General features: G+C 38.2%; 1 protein-coding gene across 8 annotated transcripts in view; it reads left to right on the top strand.

Annotated features, from left to right (window-relative positions):
- The window catches only part of LOC6037569 (tyrosine-protein phosphatase 10D), a 95,213-nt gene that overhangs the window by 62,848 nt on the left and 12,290 nt on the right, over positions 1–20,075 (top strand). For 5 of the 8 annotated variants that reach the window (XM_038264553.1, XM_038264550.1, XM_038264546.1 and 2 more), the window contains 8 exons: positions 5,175–5,606; positions 5,667–7,100; positions 11,389–11,409; positions 11,512–11,749; positions 11,817–12,003; positions 12,077–12,334; positions 12,399–12,657; positions 12,716–12,835. In XM_038264553.1, coding sequence (XP_038120481.1) covers positions 5,175–5,606; positions 5,667–7,100; positions 11,389–11,409; positions 11,512–11,749; positions 11,817–12,003; positions 12,077–12,334; positions 12,399–12,657; positions 12,716–12,835 — 2,949 coding nt within the window. The remainder of the gene's footprint in view (positions 1–5,174; positions 5,607–5,666; positions 7,101–11,388; positions 11,410–11,511; positions 11,750–11,816; positions 12,004–12,076; positions 12,335–12,398; positions 12,658–12,715; positions 12,836–20,075) is intronic. The other 3 variants (XM_038264551.1, XM_038264549.1, XM_038264548.1) reach the window with 2 other exon arrangements.

Raw genomic sequence — 20,075 nt, 5'->3', positions numbered from 1 at the left:
CTCACATAAAAAGGAGGCAGTTTCTCCTTTCGCTGTTTCACTTCATTCTCCTTTGCTTCCGCTACCTGGTCCTCGTCAGGCAGTCCAGCAAACTTGTTGTTCTTCAAAAGCTGCTCCTCGTGCGATGAAGAGTTCTCCTCCTCCTCATCCATCGGTACAGTACCGTCGCTCTTTTTCGTCTTTTTGCTGTTCGATGTCACTTCCAAAAGCACCTTCCTTTTGGAAATTCCCGGTTTTTGGCCATCAGTTGAGGCCTCAACCTTCCTTTTGGAAATTCCCACTTTTTTGCCTGCTTGAGCCGCAGGTAGGGCAATATTGCCGGCGTTTTGCGCCGGGACGCGACGAGTCATGTTGATTCAGACAACCTTCACCAACGAATGCTCGGATAACAATGAAAAAAAGGTGCTCATTTTTCGTGTCTAGAAGCAAATCGTGTAACAGGATAATTCTTGATTGATCTAGACTAGTAGCGTGAACAGGATCTGACATAAGGGAACAAAACTAGAACAAATTTCTGTCGAAGGGGGTCCCGGGCCTGCTGAATCCGAATCTGCCTGTTGATTTCCCCGATTCTCAAAAAGAACCGAGATATTCAAGATGGCGTCCAATATGGAGGCTGAATGGTAGAACCAACAATTAACTACCCAAATTTACCTTATTTCGGATTGCTGAACTCAAATATGACCCCTAGAATACTCAAAAGTACGCAGGGAATGTGTAATCCAAGTTGGCAGCCAATATGGCGAAGCTAGCATTTTTGAAATCTTTATACAGAAATTTAACAGGTCAATCTTAACTAATTTGCGATTGCCGAACTCGAATATGACTTCTTGAGTACTCAAAAGAATTGATTGATTTAAAATAAATCTTGTTTATGGTGGTTTTAAAATTCAGCCACCATATTGGACGCCACCTTGAATATCTCGGTTCTCTTTGATCTGTTACACGATTTGCTTCTTGCATCGCTATTTTCGGGTGCCTGGACTATAAGTAATCATGCGTCTCCATCGACAATTGGGTAATTCTCCACGAACTCACACGAAATCGGAAAAGTTGCCCCGACCCCTCTTCGATTTTCGTGAAACTTTGGGGTAATTTTGGTCCCTGATCACGAATCCGAGGTCCATTTTTCGATATTTCGTGACGGTGGGCGGTACGACCCCTTTCGTTTTTCTGGTTTTTAACTAAGACACATTTTTCAGTGATTTGTAGCTCGCAATCGTGAATAGATAGAAATTTGGTGTCAACAGGACTTTTGTGTAAAATTAGACGCCCGATTTGATGGCGTACTCAAAATAAAAAAAAACGTTTTTTTCATCAAAAAAAGGTAAAAAATGGTTTTAAAATCGCTGCCATTTCCCGTTACTCAACTGTCAAAAATCGTGAGACATGTCATTTTACGGGAAATTTAATGTTCTTTTCGAATCTGAAATAACCCAGAAGGGTCATTTTTGCCTTCCTCACCTCACTGAGGCAAGGCTATAAAATCACTCGAAAAATGAACTTCTTAAATACGACTCCTAGATATACCTTCACGTATACCTATCGACTCAGAATCAAAGTCTGAACAAATGTCTGTGGGGATGTGTGTAGACATGATTTTTTTCCACACGATTATCTCAGAACTGGCTGTACCGATTTTGGACGGATCCGCCTTATTCTGTTCGTTTTGGGGTCCCCTAAGACCCTATTAAATTTTATTCTGTTTAGTGAAGTACTTTTAAAGTTATGCCAAGAAAAAGTTTTTTTGTAGCTACAAAAAAGGTGAATTTTACATAACCTCAAAGGCCGGGTATTTTTGCTTTTTTGACTTTTTGACCACGCGGGGGATTGGCAGCCACACCCACTTGCATGCGTATCGCCCGGTTGCCACATCGCTTAAGCAGGGTCTGCGTTTCTTCTGGAAAAAATCTGTATTAATTATGTTGCTGCATCATTTTGTCTCGACAAAGATTTACACGAACTTTTTACTGAAATATATAACTCATGAGACTTTTCACCTTTATTTTGAAGAGTTGGTAAAAAAAGAATTGCTGTTCAAGTAAAATCAATAACTTAAAAAAAACAAATGAAAAAAAAAATCAAAAAAATAAAAAAAACTCTGAAATCATTTTTTTAACCTAAAATACAACATGAATGCGAGGAAGGCACCAACCACCTTAAGGTGGATTAAGTAACGTTTTTCATTTAGAACAATTGTTTTCATTTTAAAATAACGTGTTTTTTCTAACTTTGCAAGGTTACATTTTAGAGTGTAACAATGTTTTACAAAGTTGTAGAGCAGACAAAATCAAAAATTTTGATATGCAGACATAAGGGGTTTGCAAGTATTCTTCACGAGTTATAGTAATTTTACAAACAAGTTTTTTGAAAAAGTTATGATTTTGACAATTTTTGACCAGTTTTTCGAATTTTTAACCCCAAAAACTCAATCGTGTGCTTTTGAAAGTATTTTTTCGGAAAGTTCAGCTAATTTTGCATAAGAATGACCCCTTGGACGATTGTTGTGGCTTGTGCACTGCTTGTATGTGAGGATTTTTCGAAAATAAAAAAAAACAAACCGGATACACTCACTCATCAGAAACATATTTTTTTTTTTAATATGATTCTCGCAATGCACGAGTCACAACAATCGTCCAAGGGGTAATTCTTATGCAAAAAAAAATGCACACGATTGAGTTTTAGGGGTAAAAAATTCGAAAAAACTGGTCAAAATCATAACTTTTTTGTAAAATTCTGATAAATCGTAAAGAATACATGCAAACCCCTTATGTCTACATATCAAAATTTTTGTTTTTGTCTGCTCTACAACTTTGTAGAACATTGTTAAACTCTAAAATGTATCCCTGCAAAATTAGAAAAAACACGTAATTTTAAAATGAAAAAAATTGTTCTAAATGAAAAAATGACCCTTCTGGGTTATTTCTGATTCGAAAAGAACATTAAATTTCCCGTAAAATGACATGCCTCACGATTTTTGACAGTTGAGTAACGGGAAATGGCAGCGATTTCAAAACTTTTTTTTTTTGATGAAAAATACGTTTTTTTGGAAATTTTTGAGTACGCCATCAAATTGGGCGTCTTATTTTACACAAAAGTCCCTCTGATACCAAATCTCTATCTCTTCACGGTTGCGAGCTACAAATCACTGAAAAACGTGTCTTAGTAAAAAAAACCAGAAAAAACGAAAGGGGTCGTACCGCCCCACCGTCACGAAATATCGAAAAATAAACCTCGGATTCGTGAGCAGGGACCGAAAAACCCCTTTGAGCGAAGTTTTACGCAAATCGAAGAGGGGTCGGGGCAACTGCTGTGTGAGTTGGCGGAGAATGACCCAACTGGAAAATATATTTTCATGGAGGTACATGGTACTTAGACAAAACCTGTAGGCACTATAGATTAGAGTGTAACAAAAATGACTTTTTGGCGGGCATTCAGGTGTTTGTTCCGGTGGACATACTGTGCCCAAATCCCAAATATGAGCTTGGTTGGACGTAACAGGAGCTGGCGCTTTGCATTTGAATGTTAAATGGGATTTAACCCGTAAAAAAGATTTTCGTTAAATCGGTCCTAGCAAAATGGCGTCTCGGGCGTCGCGAGGTGCGACTCATGTCTTTTTTTGCCGGGGCCGATTTTCGAAAAAAAAAATGCCAAACTTTGACTGTACCGAGCTTCAGGGTGCTCCAAACTTCAATGTTATATATACCAAAAGATGCGCAAAGATCTGGCCTACACGCCAGTAATGTTGAAAATAAACGCTCCAATGGCCAAAGTGCCTTAAAAAAGGTCATTTAAAAAAAAATCTTTGTTATGGGTTTAATCCCATTTACAATTCAAATGTAAAGCGCCAGCTCCTGTTACGTCCAATCAAGCTCAAATCTCGACTTTTTTTCATTAGGCCCTATAAACACATCAACAGTTTTTTTAAAAAGGTTCAATAAACCAAATTTTTAGTTTTTGCTTTTTGGGTGTTTTTTAATACCTCTGACTCAAGGCGGTTTCAAAAACACACAAAAAGCATAAAATTGGAAATTTGGTTTATTGAACCTTTAAAAAAAAAACTCTAGATATGAAAGACAATAGCTTATAGGACCTTTTCAAAAAAAAACTCTGGATATTTGATAATTTTGCTCAGTATGCCCAACGGAACAAACCCCTGAATGTCCGTCAAAAAGTCATTTTTGTTACATCCTGCTACAGATACTATATCGTCGCCATCGTGCTAACTTGTCGTACGTGCATTTTGGGCCAAATTGAGTTAAGAACGCCATTTTGTGCAGCTCACAATGCCTCACCTTTTGACCTTCACAGATCCCCAAAATTCGATTTCAATCCTGAGATATTCAACAAAAACCGAAAAAACTCGGTGCATTTTTGTCACTTTACATAGAAAGTAGTTTCAATCTTGTCGTGCTATCTTGTCACTCCATGAAAATTGATGTAAGTGCGACAAAAGGCCAAAGGGATTTCAGGCCAGGAAAATCAGGATGCGTTTGTCGCACGTACAAGCTAGACTACCGTAATCATTTGTATTTATAACTCGGGACTCCAGCAACCAACTTCAACCAAACTTTGGGACAATGCACAGAATGGTGAGCCAAACAAAACGTGTTTGTTATTGTTTACATTGCGTGCTCTCGTTTTTGAATATTCAAGGTCAAACATTAAAACGCGTTTTTCTCGGAACGTCAAAATGGCGGGTGCGACAAGATAGCACGACGACGTCGATATCTTAAACTATAGTTTTAATTTGTTGAGTTTTGTTGAAGTTTCGATATTGAGCTAACTGATTCAGGCATACAAAGCAACAGAGATCTTTTAAGGGAGCGTTCTTTTATTCCGTAACGCAGTAGAAGGGAGGGGGGGGGGGGTCGGAGGCCGTGTTACGCTCCATACAAAATTTTTAAAATTTGTATTGAAATTTTGTTACGAGGGGGGGAGGAGACCTAAAAGTCCGATTTTTTGCGTTACGTAATAAAAGAACGCTCCCTAAAATAAATTCAATAAGATAAATTACTTAGTGTTCATTAAATTCATGTTAGAGGGCTCGTCAAGGTTCCCAATTTGAATGTTTGAATAGATTTGTTTATAAAGAACAAGAATCTCAGCGAGCACGACTGCCATAAATTCACACAGAAATCAACCAAATTAAACCAACTCCCTTTCCCTCGCAGACCCAAACCCACCGCGCAACATGACAATCGAAAAGGTGACCAGCAACTCAGTGCTCGTCCACTGGAAACCCCCAGAGCGGTCCGAATTTACCGAATATTCCATCCGGTACAGAACCGAAAGCGAAAAGCAATGGATCCGTCTGCCCTCGGTAAAGGCAACGGAGGCCGACGTAACCGATATGACGCCGGGTGAAAAGTACACCATCCAGGTGAACACCGTTAGCTACGGCGTCGAGAGTCCCAACCCCCAGCAGGTGAACCAAACCGTTCGCCCGAATCCGGTGTCCAATATTGCTCCGCTGGCCGACTCGAACAACATTACGCTCGAGTGGCCACGGCCCGAGGGACGTGTTGAAACGTACATCATCCACTGGTGGCCCACCGAGTTCCCGGACCAAGTTTCGACCAAAAATGTTTCCGAGGTTAATACAAGTAAGTTGGTACAACCGCGGTAAGTTAGAACTGTTTGCCTAACGATTTCCTCAATTTCAGTTCTGCCATACCCAGGAAGTGGATTGGGCGACGAAGAGAAACCGGCCGAGGAACTGCCGACGGTGCGAATCCTCGTCGGCGACTTAATGTCAGGGGTAATGTACAACTTTAAGATTCAAACGGTGTCGTACGGTTTGACCAGCGATGTGACAAAACTGCAAACGCGCACAATGCCACTAATCCAGTCCGAGGTGTTGATCGTAAACAACGTCCAGATGCGCGATGCGGTCACGCTGAGCTACACACCGACGCCGCAGCAGTCGTCCAAGTTTGATCTGTACCGATTCTCGCTGGGCGACGTGAGCATTTCCGACAAGGAAAAGCTCGCCAACGATACGGACCGCAAGGTGACGTTCACCGGGCTGATACCGGGACGGTTGTACAACATCACGGTTTGGACCGTCAGTGGAGACGTTGCCAGTCAACCGATCCAACGCCAAGACCGGATGTATCCCGACCCGATAACGGTGCTAAATGCTGGCAACATTACCGACACGGAGATCGTGTTGAACTGGGACATTCCGAAGGGTGAATACAACGCGTTCGAAATCCAATACCTCAAGAACGACTCGCATTACGTTCAAAACTTTACCGTAAACAATCATATTACAATCGCCGACCTGAAACCACATCGGAACTACACATTCACCGTAGTTGTCCGCTCCGGAACCGAATCCAGCGTGTTGCGCAGCAGTCTTCCAGTTTCGGCCAGCTTCCAAACTAAGGAATCGGTTCCAGGACGCATGGACAAATTCGCACCCGTAGATATTCAACCAAGTGAGATCACCTTCGAGTGGTCTCTTCCACCGAACGAACAAAACGGCGTCATTAGACAATTTACAATCACTTACGGCCTCGACGGATCGCAACACACCCAAGCGAAGGACTTTAAGCCGACAGAACTGCGCGGAATTATCAAGGGCTTGCTGCCGGGAAAAACGTACATTTTCCGAATTCAAGCCAAGACAGCGATCGGCTATGGTCCCGAGCAAATGTGGAAGCAAAAGATGCCAATTTTGGCCCCACCGAAACCCGAAACTCAGGTCGTTCCCACCGAGGTGGGCAGCAGCGCGACGACAATCGAGATCCGCTTCCGTAAGCATTACTTTAGCGACCAGAACGGCGTCGTTACGACGTACACCATCATCATAGCCGAGGACGACAGCAAGAACGCTTCCGGCCTGGAGATGCCCAGCTGGTACGATGTGCAATCGTACAGCGTGTGGCCACCGTACCAGGTCATCGAGCCGTACTATCCGTTCAAGAACAGCTCCGTGGAGGACTTTATCATCGGCACCGAGAACTGCGATACCCGCAAATCCGGGTACTGCAACGGTCCGCTCAAGTCGGGCACGACGTACAAGGTGAAGGTTCGTGCCTTTACCGCCCCGGACAAGTTCACCGACACGGCGTACTCGTATCCGATTCGAACAGGTAAGGACATTCTCTGATTGAGAAGCGAATTTATGGTCGAGTTGGTACCAAATAACTTCTATAACTCGCCCTTGCGAATTTTTTTTTTAAAAAGGCCCAACAAATCAAATTTTCAGTTTTTATTTTTTGAGTTTTTTTTAATTCCCCTGACTCAAGGCGGTTTCAAAAACACCCAAATAGCAAAAACTGAAAATTTGGTTTATTGGACCTTTTAAAAAAAAAACTCCAGAAATAAGCTGTCAACTTTTCCTTTCCTTCTGGAGAAACGAAACGGCCTACTTTTCCCGACCTAAAATAACTGATTGGAAATTTAATACCAGTGCTAAACTTTTCAACACTAGTATCGAAAAGTAAAATTTTTAAATATTTTTTTTTTGTTTTGAACGGTAAATTTACTAATTAATTTACTAATTTAATTCAAGAAGTCGTATTAATCCGGGACCGTGGTGTAGGGGTAAGCGTGGTTGCCTCTCATCCAGTCGGCTTGGGTTCGATCCCAGACGGTCCCGGTGGCATTTTTCGAGACGAGATTTGTCTGACCACGGCTTCCGTCGGATGGGGAAGTAAATGTTGGCACCGGTCTAACCTAAAGGGTTAGGTCAATAGCTCAGTCCAGGTGTAGGAGTCGTCTCCCTGGGTCCTGCATCGGTGGAGTCGCTGATAGGCAGTTGGACTTACAATCCAAAGATTGAGTTGAGGTTTGCAATTGCCTCAACAATCAAGCCTTCGGACACTTAGTTTCGAGTAGGAATCTCGAAATCGAGAACGTCATGTCAATGCTGTAGAGCAGCCATTCTCAACCTTCTTCCAGGCTGGTACCCCCTACCGTGTAAATCAAGTAGGCTCGGTACCCCCGTTGAGAATCGCTGCTGTAGAGCGAATAATTTGATTTGATTTTGTATTAATCCAACTCGGTTAACCTAAATTGTACGACTGAAAAAATCTCTTTTTTGCAACTTGTTGCATAAACTAATATTATGGCCTACCCTCTACAACCTAACCCCGCCTTTAGACGGGCTTTGATCTAAAAAAATCGTCAAAAATCAATTTTCCAACCGATTTTTGATCTTTAAAAAGCATTGGAAAGAAGAACTCATAAAATTTTAGAAAATTACCGGGTTGGAAATTTAACTTGATTTATGTGACTTTGCCAATGTTTTAAAAAATGTCATTTTTTTAGGGGTCAACTTTGGCTGTGTTTTTTACTAACATTTCCTATATTTTCAGTAAAAAGAAGTATGCAGTAATTTTTGTAGTGTCCCAGACTATGCCTCTACGCATTTTTTTTGCAATTTAAATGATGATTCTATAGGAGAAAATGTGAAAAACATGCAAAACCCCGATTTAATATCGCCAGAGGTGAAATAGAGCCTTTCTTACAAAATGATGAAACTCCGAGAAATTTATTGGTGCAATTAATTTTTCAGAAACATAATGATACCACCCAATGAGAATTTTATCTAAAGCTTCGAATCTTGTTAGGCTAAACCTCGAATGCCATTTTTTTTTTTTTTTTTCATTTCAGAGGTACATTATTTGTCGCAAGATATTTAAATTTAATTAGGAAAAACATATTGGATTGACATTATTAGAACAAAAATTAAGGGTACTCAGTTTTCAATGTTAGTATATGATTAACTTAAAAAAATATGTATCGCTATTGCACTTTGTCGAACTATTATGAGAAGCCAGAAAGAAAACTTTCACGCGCAAGCGTAAAAGCGCTGGCGTTGAAGCTTCGACTTTGAATTTGATGTTCAGTTTATGATTTTGTATAAAACCAAAAATTTAATAGGAAAAAATAGGGTAAAGGTAAGACGAAAAACACTAATATGGCTATATCTCTGGAAATACATTTTGGAAAAGCTTCAAATTTTGAGCCCAAGCAGTTTATGGCGCATGTTTTCGAATGGCTTTTTGTTTGAAACTGAATTCGTTAAATTTGACAGTATTATCTGTAAAATAGTCCAAAAATACCTCTAAAAATGGATTTGGCCACATTTATTGGTCGAAAATTGTGAATCGAAAAATAAAATGTTCGTCTCCGACCCCATGGCTACAGATCTGAAATATAAAAATTGTGGGTTTTACAAGCGGTTTTCCAGTGATGGAAGACACAAATGTTTAAGAGCGGATACAGACATCGCTCATGTATTTCAGTAAAAGAGCTCTCAAAAATCAGACTTTGAGTTCCGGGTTTCGGGCCAAAATTCAATCGAAAGAGCGCATCTAAACCTTCAATTTAGTAAAAGGATTTTTTCCTGGGACGAATCCTCGCCGTGTACGATTTTTTTAAGATTTCTGAGAAAAGCGTTTTTCCAAAAGCAAACCTTAAACCTTTCTTTTGTAAGAAAGGCAAGAATGAAAAAGTAACTGTAAAAACGTGAAAAAATAGATAGGCAAAATGTAATTATAGTAGGTGGTAGAATAGGCCAAATACTATCAAAAACAAACATAAACTGAACAAGATAAAGGCAAATTAATATACTAAAAATAAAACAAGAAAAACATCAAACAAGAGAAGTAAAGTTTTTCGTAGAACAAAACTTGATCAAAATGACCTCCTAAACACGGGAAAAATAAAAATTTTCGAAAAAAAATGTGGGCTGTAGAGGGTTAAAACATAAAATATCTGAATAGGGCAAGGTTTCTTTTATCAAAGTTGTTGGTTATGATCAAGACAATTGGAGCCTAACATTTCAAAAGGGCACATAACTTTTGTAAACAATAGTGTATACCTTTCACTCGAATGACAGTTTACATAAGGTGTGAAAGGGACACACTCTTGTCCAAAAAAGTGATGTGCCCTAATGAAATGGCAAGCACGCATTCCGAAAAAATATAACAATCCACAAAAATCACATTGTTTTTAAATAACTTATAACAAACGATTTTGACATACTTTCACTATCTCGATTTTTCTATTTATTTTATTTTTTTCAAAAGAGTGTCCACGTGGTTTGTGGATGTTCTTGTACTGTTCTTGGACGAATTGTAATTTTCTAAAGAAAAATGTTTAAAAAAAATACTGGTAAAAATGTTCAGTATTATCGAAAAGCGAGAGATGGCTGTGCAAATTGTAAATTATGAATAAAAAATCTGCAACCCTAAAGATAATTATTTTCCCGGACATTCTATAGAGCCCAAACGGCCTTATTATCATCACATAAAATAACAGAGCTGTAAAGTTCATTACAGCACTCATATTAATGGTAAAAATTTAACTTTTCAGTTGACAATTTTTACTGAAAAATCCTATTTTGTTTTCCGGAATTGCAAAGAAAATGTTGTATGCAACTCGTTGCTAAACTCGATTTTTACAGTACTCGTCGTATTTATCCAACTTGACAAAGCTTTGTTGTATGTACGACTGCTGAAAAATCATCAATTTGCGTCTTGTTGCATAAACTACTATTTTTAAGGGCTGTGGATCAATTCTCATTTGCAATATCTTGTAAACTTTAAGCGAAATTTAAATTTCAAAGAATTTTAAAAACTCGTCGAAATGAAAACTTAATAAAAAAAAATATAATAAATAATACAGATCCAAATTTTCGAGATTGCCTCAAAACTTGTAAAAAGGCTTGTATGGGAGACCGAATGTTGCATCATGGCTACTTTGGACATATGGAATAAATGTAGAATGTTGCATTACTCCCCTTTCAAAAACTCAAAAGTTAAATTTTCTTATTATTGCAATCGAACACAAGTCGGGCACAATCTATGTATTTTTACAAATTTAAGCAAATTTAGGAGAAAAATTTCCATTCATTTAACGAAATCTATAGATATGCGTTGAGAATTATCATTATTCATTTTATTCATATTCATACCTATCTAATCATTCTTCACCTGAACAATCACAATGAAAGCGTCTTTATGCCGTGCCGACACACGTGACGCTAGAGACTTCAATGCCGTAAGAAAGAAGCGGCTTAGAAACAGCGAACCCAACTCGTCATCGCAAACTCAATGTTCCAATGCAAATATTGACAATTACTTGTTATTTTCACAGCTGGGGTTCTAATAAGAGTGCTTGTTAGCCCTTTGTTAACAACAAAGAATCTAGAATGTCATTAAAATCGTACCAGTTCTTCCTGGTGTGCATTGCGTTCAACAAGAGCTTCAAAAAAGCTTGAAATATGTGTTCAATGAAATAAGAGATATTTATTTGCCTTTTTTTAAATAATTCATCAAGTTATTTAATTAAATTTTCAAATTTTGATTGACATTTTCTATAATTTTAAAAGTAATAAATCTTCTTTCAATGCACGCTACTCATATGAAGCAGGATTGCTATCAGTCGATGGTAAGATCTAAGAAATTCTTCTTTTCAACTGATTATGACGTTTGCTTCATCACAGTTTATTCTAACTATGTTCCCTCAAACAATCCCCCCTCGATTCCGCAGCCCAAGACAACACGTCGCTGATCGTGTCGATCACGGTGCCGCTGTTCATCATCCTGCTGCTCGTCGGCACGATCGTGTTCCTGCGCCGCCGGCGGCACACCGGCCGCAAGAAGGCCACCGAGCAGCGCGCCAACGACAATATGTCCCTGCCGGACAGCACCATGGAAACGAGCCGTCCAGTACTAGTTAAGAACTTTGCCGAGCACTACCGCATGATGTCGGCCGATTCGGACTTTAGGTTTGGCGCACTTGGAGAGGGTTGAACTGTCGGGCTGGTACTGATTGGATCTTTTTCGTCGTTACAGGTTTAGTGAAGAATTCGAAGAACTGAAACATGTTGGCCGGGACCAACCTTGCACGTTCGCCGACCTGCCGTGCAATAGACCTAAGAACCGCTTCACCAACATTTTACCATATGACCACTCTAGATTTAAGCTGCAACCGGTTGACGACGAGGAAGGTTCGGACTACATCAACGCGAATTACGTTCCGGTAAGTTTGGGGATCTTCTCGATACGCCGTCAAAAGGACCAAGCTCAAGACTCGCCTCGCCTATTCCTCACAGGGACACAATTCGCCCCGCGAGTTCATCGTGACGCAGGGTCCGCTGCACTCGACGCGGGACGACTTCTGGCGCATGTGCTGGGAAAGCAACTCCCGGGCGATCGTCATGCTGACGCGGACGTTCGAGAAGGGTCGCGAAAAGTGCGACCATTACTGGCCCCACGACACCGTGCCCGTCTACTACGGGGACATCAAGGTGACGCTGCTGAACGACAGCCACTACCCGGACTGGGTCATCACCGAGTTCATGATGACGAGGGTGAGTTGAAGCACCGTCAGGGAATATCTTCAGAACCAAACTCATGATCTTCTTTTCCGCACAGGGTGACACGCAGCGCATCTTGCGTCACTTCCACTTTACCACGTGGCCCGACTTTGGGGTGCCGAACCCGCCCCAGACGTTGGCGCGCTTCGTGCGGGCGTTCCGCGAGCGGGTCGGGCCCGACCAGCGGCCAATTGCGGTGCACTGCAGCGCCGGCGTCGGCCGGTCCGGTACGTTCATCACGCTCGACCGAATCCTGCAGCAGATCCAGGTATCGGACTACGTCGACATTTTCGGCATTGTCTGGGCAATGCGAAAAGGTACGTGTTTTTTGAAAGTCTCAAAGAATGTATTAATAACTAGCGAATATTCGTTCAGAACGTGTCTGGATGGTCCAAACCGAGCAGCAGTACATTTGCATTCACCAGTGCTTGCTGGTGGTCCTGGAGGGTAAGGAAGGTACCGAGCGTGAAATTCATGACAACCCCGGCTACGAAGGTAAGATATTGTCGTTTTGCGGTGATACTTCTAGACTCTTTTTCGCTCTATATCACGTGGTGGCTTATCTACTTTCTTTTTTCTAATAACGGTTTGATTTACGCGCTAATAATCGATTCGTTTGTAACCGGAAAGTTCCGCCAGATCTGAGGCAGCCTTCAAGTTTGGTTTAGTGTGGTTTTCTGGTGCCTTTAATTCGAGATTTACTAATATTTCGTGTCCCGTAAATTAGCTTATAACTCACTAACATTAGCGTAGGAAGGTTTGAAATACTTCAGTAGGGACAAATCCACTTGGAACTTGGAACACAACTCAGAGCATAACAGTTTTGGTCGCGATAGGATAAAAGTTCTTCAAATATTCTTCAAGAGTTTGAAAGAACATGCGAAGAGAGTTTTTTTCTGCCACCCTCCAAACTGGCCCTAGTTTTCGGTTCACAGATCAGAAATCACTCACTCATCGCCGAAAGAATCTTTGCCGACTGAAGCGCGCAACCATTCGTGAATGAACACGACTCGCTAGCTGCCAGCGACTTGGTCAATCGCTTCACACAGTGAATTATTTGAAAAATACAAATAAAAGTACCGTGAACCAAGTCGACATTGAAAGGCATTCAAAATATTTGTCACACATTATTCGACCGGAAAGATATGTCATAAGAGCAATTCTCCGACCGATTTCGCGCGCATTTTTTCTGTATTTGTCCTAGCGTGGTTCACTGATATATGAAAAGACAAAAGTATTCAATTTCGCTTGCATTAACCGGAATTTTAAAGTACTATGATCCCAGAAGCTAGCCTGAAAATTTGAGCTCATTTGGTTAAGAAAAAAAAACTTTGTAGAACATTGTAAAATGTTAGGAATTGATCCCGAAAAATAACAGGTTGGTTTTTTGGAGCAATTTGGCAAAATTTCAACACATGCTCAAAAAATTAACCTGTATCAAAGTTGTTTTCCGGATCAAAACCCATAAGAAATCTCTTACATAATAAAATGTTGACAGGTTGAAACAACTTTGTAGAACAAGAGTTGAAAAGTGAAAAATATATCAATTAAATTTATTGAAATTCTATTCTAACCTTAGAACAAAACTGGAGCAACTAAAAACCTTAACCAAATAAGCTCAAATTTCCAGGCTAGCTTCTGGGATCACTTTGAATATTTTTAAATTCCGGTTGATGCAAACGAAATTGAACACTTTTGTCTTTTTCATATATCCGTGAAGCAGGAAATTTGATGAGAATTTGATGGTTTTTGGTTCTATTTGTTGTAGAACGTTAATAAACTATTTGATTATAAGTTTCCACAAGGTTTTTATCATTTACGTGTTCATTTTTTATAAAATTTTGCGTTTTTATAAAGTCCTCTGAAGAGCCTATTTTCGCCCCCCTAAATCCAATTTTCGCCCACCCTTGGAACCAGTTTTCGCCCACGACAAAAATCAAGAAATCAAATGAAATTATGACTCAAAGCTAAGCAAATATGGTCTCCTATTGATACACAACATGTTCCCGAAGATAAATTTCATTGATGTGCACATATTTCGTCGTACATATTATAAATTGAGGTTCAAAAAATCCTAGGAGTTTTTTTTTTCAGATATCCTACTTATTTTGAGATTCTCTGTCTATTATAACTAAAACCAAAACATGTTCTCACTCTCTCTAAAAAAATATGACTGAATCAAAATTTGTGATAGAACTCATGTGTCCCTGTTCACCCAAGAGGCACACAGTTACAATTAGCTCCATGTTGTTGTTGATGTTGTTAGGGAAGCTTTAACCCTATGGGTCATTTGCTCCCGAATTGACTCAAAAAACATAAAACATCGAGTACCGTAAACTGGGGTGACTTTGATAGCCCGGGGTGACTTTGGTAGGTTTTTCAAATGCCCGTCTTATAAGTATCTAAACATTTTTTGAGAATTTTAAGTATGTAAGCATTAAGGGATAGCATATTATTGAACATATATGCAAAAATGTTACTGTTACATTGGATGTATCAAAATTAGTGGCCAAATCAAATTTCTATCAATGTCACCCCGGGCTATCGAAGTCACCCCAGTTTACGGTACCTCTTAATAAAAATATTAAAGCACATGTGTAACTACTTCTCCATCCTCTGCTTAATTTGTTATCCTATGTACCAGTAAACTTTTACAACATTTGAACCAAAACCCCTTATGAATGAATGTAATTAAAATGATTATTTAACCTTTACAAATAATCTAGAATGTTCCACATATATTTTCAAGCACATTTCGCTGCGATTAGATTCGTTTTTATGGTAAACGAAAACTGGTTCTAGATAAAATCTGAAAACACAATACTAGATTTCGCCCTGGGCGAAAATTGGATCTCATGTTTTTTCATGACCCCAGAAATCGCCCACTTTATTTTATTGAAATAACCTTTGGTAAACGTTTAAAACAGGTAAATCACTAGATTTTCATGAAATTCAGACATACAGTGAACTAATGAATTATTCATTTACATTATTTTCGGACAAAATGAGTTGTTTTCCCTCATTAACATTATTACCCGCTGTAGTCTAAATAGACAAAAATATGGCGGCTGCTGTAAGGCTTTTTTTGAAAAGCTTATAAATAATTAATAATCAATAGAAATTCATTAGGAAAGTTTCAATTAGTACTAGAAATGAATGAATATGTAAACCTGCATAATAAATTCAACCAAAAAACGGTATGAGTTTGCTAAATACAGATTAAATCTAGTAGGTGGGCGAAAACTGGAGCAGGGCGAAAACTAGGTCCTCTACCCTATTCGAAAATCTGTAAATTTTGAAGGAATTTTCTTATCTGTTGAAAGAATTGTCTGATTCCTTTTTTTCGGTTTGGTGTCTTCGACAAAGTTGTAGTTGAGCAATTCTCTACCAAAACCGGAAATGGATTTTATTTGTATTTTTTGATTTGGCTCAAACTTTGTGGGGGCCTTCCCTATGACCAAATATGCTATTTTGTGTCATTGGTTCACCCATACAAGTCTCCATACAATTTTGGCAGCTGTCCATACAAAAATGGTATGTAAATATTCAAACAGCTGTAACTTTTGAGTGAATTTTCTGATCAATTTGGTGTCTTCGGCAAAGTTGTAGGTATTGTTGAGGACTTTTGAGAAAAAATAGGTACACGGAAAAAAATTGCAATTTCCCGAAATACGTATTTTTTGATTTTCGAGATTTTTTGATATGTTTTAGGGGACAAAAATCCGCAACTTTTGAGCCATAGAGAAACATGGTCAAAAAATCTGCCGCCGAGTTATGAATTTTTAAAAAATAGTGATTTTTGGAAAAATCGAAGTTTTATGCAAAAACAAGTTTGACATTACTTTTTAATGCAAAATTGAATTTGCAATCGAAAAATACTTTACAGATTTTTTGATAAAGGGCTCCGTTTTCAAGATATAGCCACCGAAAGTTTGATTTTAGCGAAATATTTGCAGTTTTTCAATTTTTAAAAAATAGTGACCATGAGTGACCATTTCTAATTTTTTTTTTTTTTTTTGAAAAGTTCAGAAAATTTGCTATAAAATTGTCTAAGAGACATTAAAGATTGGCCCTCTGGTTGCTTAAATACAGCGGCTTAAAGAAAAAGAAATACGAAAATTGAAGTTTTCTAAGTCTCACCCAATCAGCCCACCATTTTCTAATGACGATATCTCAGCAATTAATGGTCCGATTTTCAATGTTAATACATGAAACATTCGTGAAATTTTCCGATCTTTTCGAAAAAAATATTTTGAAATTTTTTAAATCAAGACTAGCATTTTAAATGGCATAATATTCAATATTTGGCCATTTTAAAATGTTAGTCTTGATTTGAAATTGAACATTGAAAATCGGACCATTAATTGCTGAGATATCGTCATTAGAAAAAGCCCGGATAAACGAAAACTATATCGATTGCAGTGTGGAACTTAAAAAAACCTTATGAAATATGGTCACCATTTGTAATAATGTTATTTGGCAGACCTTGATGACTATTTGTCAAATGGTCACCATAAGTAATAGAGTTATTTTAATGTTTGTAATGGTAAACAATTTTCTTGATAACTTTAAAAAACTATTTGAGGATGTTTACTCAAATGGTTACCCTAAATCATAAGGTAATTTTAAAGTTCAAATGATTCAACTGGCGGACCTTCATGACTATTTATCAAATGGTTACCATCAGTGATAGAGTTATTTTAATGTTTGTAATGGTCAACAATTTTCTTGATGACTTTAAAAAACTATTTGAGGATGTTTACTGAAATGGTTACCCTAAATCATAAGGTAATTTTGAAGTTCAAATGGTTCATATTGATTCACGAGTACCATATAGAAACATTAAATAACCATTTGAAAAAAATAGTTACATTTGCAAAAGCGTTTACCAAATTTTAATAAGTTTCGTTTTCAAATGAAAGAATTAAACTTTTTTGTCTACAGCTTCTATAGCTGATCAAATCAGGTTGATCTGGCTAAAACTAATCGTTCTGTACTACGAACAAAAACAAAACATTTGAAAATTACACCAGACATAGACTCAACAGAGCAGTATTACAAAACTGTTTCGATAATAAAAATATTTTGGCGACTTGAACTGACTATTTTGTACAAGAAGGTGATGATTGCTATACGGAATATTCTTACCTAGTGGAAAGCAGTCAGCTGATAAACTTCGGATTTGGAAAGCTTTTGCCCGACGGTTCACTCCTTTGAGCCGGCGGTCTTGATTCTGCTGCTTCTTACCCGTTTTGTTTGCCGGCTGCCTCGGGGATTCCGATGATGATCTGCTGATGAGCTTAAATCTTCTGCTGACTGCTGTTGCTGATGTGCAACATGATCAACTGATAAAGGTGCAGTTGCCATCTTCATGCCTGAAGCCGGACTTAGTCGCGATCTCCCGTCTTGTGTCACCCGGGGGATCTTCAAATGTGGGATGAGCAGCTTCTGCTCACCATGGCCATTCACCGCGAACTGTTCCTTGATTAACGCCAAGGTTTCGTTGGCGCGGCGTGCATCCGCCCGCTCCAGAATAGCTTCTTCTGTTTCGTCCACCCTTTTGGTCATGGCAGTTGGAGTTGGTGGAACACATTTCAGTCTCAGCAGAACAGAACTTGCTCTGAGGAAGAATGCGGAAAGATTAGGTTAAAAAATAATTGGGCAAGAAGATTTTGATACTTACGACTCGAAGAGAACTATCACTAACAATACACACGATGCACTCACAACAACAAAAGTTGAACTGGTTCGAAAACATGGAATTTATTACGAAAACTGGTTTCAGGCAGATTCGCTGCTGTTCCACTTTTTAGCAAACGTTTTAGTTCAGGGGTGCTCAAAGTTTTTGAAGGCTGGGCCAAATTTGAAGCTCAAATGAGCTTGCGGGCCAAATTTACAAAATAGGTTATTTAAAAAATACTTTATTTTAATTTGAAATAATATGTCAGTTGAAGTTTTTTTGTAATTAATGTTATTTTTACATAACATTAATTAATAACATTTTCGTTAATTAAAATTGTAGAAAACACAAAATGACAGTTTTCTATAAGTGTTATTTTGAGTGTTTTAGGCATATGAAAAAAAAATAATTGAGTGTACTAGTGTTTTCATTAAATTTTAAAGGTTTTTTTTATATTTCGAAAATGGTGAAATGTAATCTGAACAATTTATGAAACGGCGTAATTTTATCTTTAAATTGAGTGTAACTAAAGAAAAGCCGTTGAGAGCCAGAAATTCATCATTTTAACAACAACAATTTAAAATGTTTAAAACACTCGTAAAGTTTGCAATTTCAATATTCAAAAAATGTAAGATTCGACGACAAAAACAGTTTTAGATAAAACACTTATTGCAATTTTAATTGATTTCAGCTGATTGCCCTTGAATTTCCATTGATATTATGAAGCATTTTTTAAAAAAACCTGAAGCGATTTTTTAAAAATGGGGAAGGAGGGAAGGGTCAGCAAAAGCATTGTAAAATATTTGCAACAACCTTAATTCTCCGATTACAACATTTTGTCAATCAGATTCGTTATCCTGCCAACATAAGTATGAATCCCGAGGGAAGATTGATAGTCAGATCATAAAAATGGTCATTATGACTTTCAAATTAATATAGAATACTTTTGCAATTATTACAGATTTCTACCTTAGTCAAATTTGAACGTTTTATAGACATTTCCAAAGATGCTTTTTTATTGATGTTCTGACGATCAGGGCTGCGGAGTCGGGTCATATTTCAAATGACTCCGACTCCGACTCCGACTCCGGCTTTCTCAGACTAGCCGACTCCGACTCCGACTCCGGCTCCGGCTTTCAACAAATGGTTGGCTCCGACTCCAACTCCGACTCCGGCCTACCACCTCTAGCCGACTCCGACTCCGACTCCAGCTTTCAACAAATGCTTGGCTCCGACTCCGACTCCGACTCCAGATATTCTTAAATGTATCAAAAGTTAGTCAACTATTATTAGTTAATTATTTTTAAAACATTGATAAATAGGATTATTTAAATACTCTCTAAGCGTCATGTTTTTCTCATGAAAAATAAGTACGAATCACAAAACAAAAAAAAAATTCTAGGTTACAAGTTTTATACGTTATGGAAACAGAAATCAAAAAATAACTTCAGTTTTAGAAGCATTTTGAGAAGAACAGTTTTGTAAATAAATTTGGATTTATTTGCTTAACCTCAAATTTGCAAATAATGTATTCAAAGCTAATAAATTTAAATATTAAATTGTTATTTTTGAATGAATAATTAAAAGAAACCTGGCCTTAATGATCTATTGAACATAAAAATTCAATTTGCTCTTTTTCAGGCTGACATTTATAAGAAGCACAGTGACAGGCACCTTGTTTTTTAAATGACAATTTTAAACAAAACATTTTTTTTGTTTTTTTTAAGACGTACATGGACATCACGCCATGGCTGAAGGAGATTATTGTTGCAAATCAATGTATCTGAACAGATTCTTCGTGGAAAGGACGCTTACCTCTTTTTCAAATATCTGTGACAAGGAAAATATTTTACCCTGGAATTTTTTAATTTATTTTAATTTTAAAAATTAATACACATTGAAAAGGAGGCGCACGATACTTCGTAAATCTTCACCTAAAACGAAGCTTTATGAATGATCTTACGACTTCATCAAAATATATGAAAAAACTTAAAATATAATAAAAAACAAATATCCACTAGTAAAATATTTTCACAAGTATTTAATTTTTTAAGG

This window comes from Culex quinquefasciatus, chromosome 3 (assembly GCF_015732765.1).
Source record: "Culex quinquefasciatus strain JHB chromosome 3, VPISU_Cqui_1.0_pri_paternal, whole genome shotgun sequence".
Classification (NCBI taxonomy): domain Eukaryota; kingdom Metazoa; phylum Arthropoda; class Insecta; order Diptera; family Culicidae; genus Culex; species Culex quinquefasciatus.
The sequence above is the reverse complement of the archived record's forward strand: the minus strand, read 5'-3'. Positions and strand labels throughout refer to the sequence as shown.